Genomic DNA, 5,901 nt, shown 5'->3' with positions numbered 1-5,901 from the left:
CCAAATGTTGGCATAGTGCTAACTCATGGTGGACTCACTCACTCAAAATTCAGCTGTTCGCGTTCACACATGCAGCTCCTCCTGGAAATATCAGGAGTTTTCTGCTAGTGTGAAAGTCCAATTATTGTAAGCCAGAAACATTTGTGAAAATGAACGATAATTCTGCTGGATGCCAATACATTTTTTTTTAAATAATTTTTAAAAGAAAGTCTCCAAAAAGAACACAACAACAGCCTGAGTCATATTCATTTTAATTCTGTTTATGTAGCGTCTCATTTTATCTTATTGCATCATTAATCATGATCATGTTTTACATGTTTGTAGATTTCACAGACAAACTGACAAATAAAAAGCAAAATACATTTCATGAGTATATTGGAAAATGCTAATTTTTAAACGTGTTATTTTCTGCCCTCTAACAGTTAAATCAAATCACTTCATTATTGTTTAGCATTACTGCTGTTTCTTTTTTCAAATGGGCTTCACATGGACAACTAAGGATTAAGACACTTCCCCCCTATCTTGGACAAAGCTTTATTACTAACTTTGTTCAAAAAACCAAGATCCACTTTCTCTTTGATCCATGGCATGTATTCACAGATGTCCATGAATCCAGCATTTGCAGTGCAGGCATTTACACCACTGAAAGAATGGACCCCGTAAATCCTGCATTTGTGCACGACTCCTCCACCAGAGTCACCCTGTGAGACAGATATAGTTAGTTACTGAATTTAACATCTAATATTGAAAAACATCAACCGTATTTAAATGGTTGATCCTGTGTTGACTGTAGGAAATGTGTAAAATAAGAAGCCATTCAGACTCACTGGAGCAGTATCCACAGTTTTAGTTTGGCCATTGAACAAATACCGAGCGTAGGTATCATTGCTTCCCGGCAGACCTTTTTGATATTTCTGACAGTTGACGACTGGGAAGTCAGCACATTGGAGTTCTTTTGGTTTATCCTTTCCTAGACGAGGATGGGAAGAAAGTATTAACTACAGAGACAAAAACATGTTTAAATTGTTAAGAAAATGAATCATCACAAAAACAAAACACTTTTTTACAACTTTTACATCCTTCATGAGATTAATCCAAACTCGTCCAATTTCTATTCAGCGTCAAACTTTATTTTAACTCAAGTTTTTTTCTTCTTTACCAAAAATGATCCCAAACTAACCTGAGCATGAATTAGCCGGGTTTACAAAGAGTGGAAAAATTCAGTTTCACAAATTAATTTAATCTTATTGTTGAACTAAAATATGTAGATGTCTTTAAACTAAATTGTACAGTCATAAATAATTGATCATAAGAGTTAAATAACATGTACTTAACCTTTTGTCCCTTTGGGACCGATAGTTGTGGCTCCATAACCGGCAACCCGAACTGTTTTTCTGAAATATGATGACAATAAAATAAATGAAAAAAGTGATTTTACATTTTATTTGGTTTGTCATTGTCGCTTCAAGTTTCTCCAGATTTAAAGTGAAGAGGAAAGATCACAACTCACAGTTTATGACGATTGTCACATTTCTTCTTGTTAGGAAGTGCTACATATGGAATCTGAGTGGGTTGTGGTAACTTCAGCAGCATGATGTCATGGTTCCCATTAGTGTCATTGTAGATATGGTGTTCTGTGATTTTCACTCCTTCTGGTGGACCTGGATGCACTCCTAAAAATGCAGTCATCTCCCTAAAAAAAGAAAAAGGAACATGACAGTATTACTGTAGATATATTGTGATAACAGAGGTCTTTCAGCTCAATTTGTTTTTACAAATATAATGTCACTTTATTTTAAAACCAAACCATCAGTTTCTTACCACCCATCCTCCCAGCAGTGAGCTGCAGTCAGAACATAGCTCTCACTGATCAGGGAGCCACCACAGAAGAAGTCTTTCTTCCCATTAGATACTATTAACTTGACATGGTACCGGCGCTCTTTACTTCCACATGAACTACCATTAATAATTCTCTTCTGCAGATCCACAGCTGTGCTCACTGTGACACCTGAAAGAGAACAGTTTTTGGACAGAACACATTTTTCACTCTAGAAAGTTGTTAATATACTTTGTGTTGTATAATCCTTTGGAAACCCAGTATGACAGCTATTTATTTTCTCCATTTTTCATTATTTTACTTAAATGTAAAAATGTTCACTACTACATCAATCAATCAATCAATCAAGCTTTATTTATATAGCACCTTACATACAAATCAAATGTAATTCAAAGTGCTTTACAGTGACTGAAAAACAAGAAGAAACATGAAATAGTGACAAAACAGGGTAGAAATAAAAATTGATTTAGAAGTAGAGACTAGACTAATGCACACCAATAGGAAATAAAAAAAATGTATTTAAACAATAGAAGATAACAAATAAAAATGCATATAATTATATATAAAACCCCTACATAAAAGCCAGACTGAATAGGTATGTCTTTAGTTTACGTTTAAAAGTATCAATATTTCCAGCTCCTTTCAGATCCTCCAGCAGACTGTTCCAGCGCCTTGGAGCGTAGTGGCTGAAAACAGCGTCACCAAATGTTTTTGTCTTACTTTGTGGAACAACTAAAAGAGAAGAGCCGGAGGATCTGAGGGGCCGTCCTGGTTGATAAATTAAAAGCATCTCTGAGATGTAGTCCGGTGAAAGGCCATGTAGTGCCTTACAGACAATTCAAATAATTTAAAAATCAATACAAAAACTTACAGGCAGCCAGTGTAAAGATTTTAAAATTGGTGTAATGTGTGCTCTCCGTCTGGTCTTCGTTAGCACTTGTGCTGCTGCATTTTGAATTAACTGCAGCTAATTTATTGTATTCTTTGGGAGACCAGAAAGGAGAGCATCACTGTAGTCTAGCCTGATTAACTAACACGTTTTAATTACACGTTGAACATTCTCTTTGCATTTCAAAACTGTTTTTGTTAAGCTTTTATTTTGAATGTTTGTATTGTCTTAAGATGAGGGTACTTAACTTCCTGATTGAATACACGCATGCTTTTATTTTGAAATAAAAAAGGAACATCAGGTAGATTGAAGGTATGACATTAACTTAACTACAGAAACAGGAAGTGGTTAGGGATCAAACTAAATGAAAATAGCTAAAGGGACGGTAACAAAGGTAAATGTTTGGTGTCATAAGATGGATAGTATACAGTACTTTGGAATCATCAGCTGAGCTTTCTGCATGCGATGCAATGTTATTTAAAAAAAAAAAGAATGCTTTAATTTTACACCCTAATTGATTGATGATTAAAATGTTAATGCTGACAGCTGTAGTTGATAATGAATAGATTCTCTATGCATACATCATGTAGCTGGACCTGTTGTTCCAGAAGTTTTACTGCAAGTTTAATAGAACAGGAAAGTCTACAAGGTTACAATGATAAATGTTGCATAATTGATTTGTTTGAGTTTTTTGTCCTTTGAGTAAAAAAAAACTAATCTTACAACCTCCTTACTGTATGAGCCTCTGAGCCTGTTAAACTTCTTCCCTTGGGGTTCTGTAGGATTCAGTTAACTCTACCTCAAAGGATGAAACTTAAAGAGTAGGCAGCAAACATGTAAAGATAGAATTGACTACTCACCTGCACACAGCAAAAGGAGGAGACACTTCATATCACCCATCTCTGCGTGACTGCCCTCCTGGTGTAACAGTGATGCATTTTAAATGTTTTCATGTTGTGCTGTTGGACATCTATCTACCAATCAACACCATGATGGTTTATCAGTACAACCCCATTGGCTAGGGGCTCTGCGCCTGTGCAAATCCTCAAGCCTTGGGAGGCGAACCCGGGCCGCCCGCTTGAGACGACAGCCTCCATGCATGGGGCGCACGCACTAACCACTGCGCCACCAGCGCCCCTTATTCCCCTTATCTTAACATGAACATCCACTGTTCATGTGTGTTTCAGAAGGGCCCTGTCACCAAAAATAAAATGTTTTAATGTTCCTGCTGTTGGAGACTTTTGGATTGCAAGTACCTACATACCTTATACATTAGGTTAAACTAACTATTTGTAATCACTAATAAACTCAGTATTACAACTTGACCTTCAATGTATGAATAGATATCTTTTATCTACTGTGAACGAATAAGATTCAAGTTTACTGTGAAATGCTGTGAAATTGTGATGGAAGAGGTTGGCCTGACTTGATTGTCATCTCTCTTCTTTCTTCAAAGTGTTTTCACTGATACCTTTCCACTGAAGATGAAACACAAGAGGTTGAGTTCATGTTGTTGACTTAGTAAAATACGCGCTCTAACAGTTGGACTTACAGTTGTCTGGTCAAGACAGATAAGCTCAGGTGATGCAATAAAAGTCTGTAAATTCACACAGCCAGAGTGTTTATCAGCCGTTTGGTGTTATAGTACATCACATTTTAATACATAAAACTGAAGCAGTCTACGGCTGTCCTTGTCTCTGCAGTCAGTGTATCCAAATGAGTGTTTGAATTCTCACTCTGTCAGTGTGATTATACACAGGGATCTCTTTGTTCACTGACCTTTTATTATGAGTAGAATATTCTTCTCACTACTATAACACCATCACGTGTGTTGTTTTGCATAACTTAAAGTGTTTTCAAGTACAATGCTTGAGTACACGTTTGACTTCCTATTTCACATTACTTTAAGATCTACTCCACTACACTATTAAATAACAAAGAGTAATGTCTTTTACCTGCTTTTTGTGAAGTGAACGTTTTGCTCAACTATAACTTGTAACAGAGACACTCACCGTCCTCATAGCATGCATGGTGTCTGTTGATGTTGTTAAAACATTCTGACTTTTCAAACTGAAAACACGTGAAGACACTGAAGTTGGATGATTGACTTCCCAACTCGGAAACTGTGACCATCTGAGGAGCACTTGAATGCAGCATGTAGCTCCAGTCAGTAGCAGCTGCTGCTGTCATCCAGCCTGCACTACGACCTGAAAGACAAGACAGTGGCATCCCGTAGCTCGGCGCAGTTTGACAGTAGCCTGTTTTCATCAATAAAATGGAGATAAGTTATATGTAGGCTGTGTCAGGATAAACTGGCATATCGACTGGAGCGATGTGTAACCACACTTAACACAGAATAAAAGCATGACAATCAACACTTAAAGGAACAATGTGTGACAATGACACTTCAAGGCAGTGGTTCCCAACCTTTTTCTTAAGGGACCCCTATTTTCCACCGACCCCCCTCCACATACAATTACAAAAAAGGGGGAAAAGTAGTCAACCACAATACTGAAGGAAACATCAATAATTATGTTTTGTATTTAAATGTCTTTAAGATTCTTATATTATTTTTTAACATTGCTGTTCAAGGTTATAGAAACTTTGACACCACCTGGGATCAGTGCATTAATAGAGAGAGAGATACTTTAGGTGCAGGTGTGTGTGTGTGTGTGTGTGTATGTGTGTGTGTGTGTGTGTGTGTGTGTGTGTGTGTGTGTGTGTGTGTGTGTGTGTGTGTGTCAGGCCACAGCACTCAGTTTGCACTTGTTAAAATTCATCACAGACAAAACCTGCTCACATGAATATGTTGTCACAAACACACAGAGTGTCTTTGATGCAAACAGTCATACCTCGGGTATATCAGTGCCAGGTATTATAATCATTTATATAATTCAAGGATACATTTAAGCGCTGCTCTGCGATTAAACAAGCGGACCTCTGTATGATCTGACAGCCTGTGCGTTATAACGTTTATAGATAAGAATGAAATGTTCAGTAATAGTTACATAGTTACAGTCTGAAGAGAGCTGGTGATATAGCGCAGCAGCAGGCTACTCTATTTAGAAGTGATGCCGCGCTGAAACTTTAAGTGATCAGCACAATACTTTCACCTCTGAACCATCTGTAAATAAAATCAGTTATTAATTTTACATGACTGTTTTTACAATAATCA

The 5,901-nt window shown here is 37.1% G+C and overlaps 1 protein-coding gene across 1 annotated transcript; it reads right to left on the bottom strand.

The window, feature by feature from the left end:
• Positions 1–234: 234 nt before the first annotated feature.
• Positions 235–3,675, bottom strand: LOC132958467 (serine protease 1-like). Its single transcript, XM_061031307.1, has 6 exons — positions 3,587–3,675; positions 1,822–2,008; positions 1,511–1,693; positions 1,336–1,394; positions 828–970; positions 235–701 (listed from the first exon to the last, which is right to left on the bottom strand). The coding sequence occupies exons 1-6, from the start codon at positions 3,624–3,626 to the stop codon at positions 495–497; spliced, it is 819 nt and encodes a 272-aa protein (XP_060887290.1). The 5' UTR covers positions 3,627–3,675; the 3' UTR covers positions 235–494.
• Between the last annotated feature and the right edge of the window lie 2,226 nt (positions 3,676–5,901).

Source organism: Labrus mixtus, chromosome 3, assembly GCF_963584025.1.
Source record: "Labrus mixtus chromosome 3, fLabMix1.1, whole genome shotgun sequence".
Taxonomy (NCBI): Eukaryota; Metazoa; Chordata; class Actinopteri; order Labriformes; family Labridae; genus Labrus; species Labrus mixtus.
The sequence above is the reverse complement of the archived record's forward strand: the minus strand, read 5'-3'. Positions and strand labels throughout refer to the sequence as shown.

Excerpts from the sequence above, each read along its gene's own strand:
- LOC132958467 (XM_061031307.1), bottom strand. The coding sequence starts at position 3,626 with ATGGGTGATATGAAGTGTCTCCTCCTTTTGCTGTGTGCAG. Across the intron at positions 2,009-3,586 it reads CCTCCTTTTGCTGTGTGCAG|GTGTCACAGTGAGCACAGCT; the intron begins GTGAGTAGTCAA and ends GTTCTCTTTCAG. Across the intron at positions 702-827 it reads AAACTGTGGATACTGCTCCA|GGTGACTCTGGTGGAGGAGT; the intron begins GTGAGTCTGAAT and ends TCTGTCTCACAG.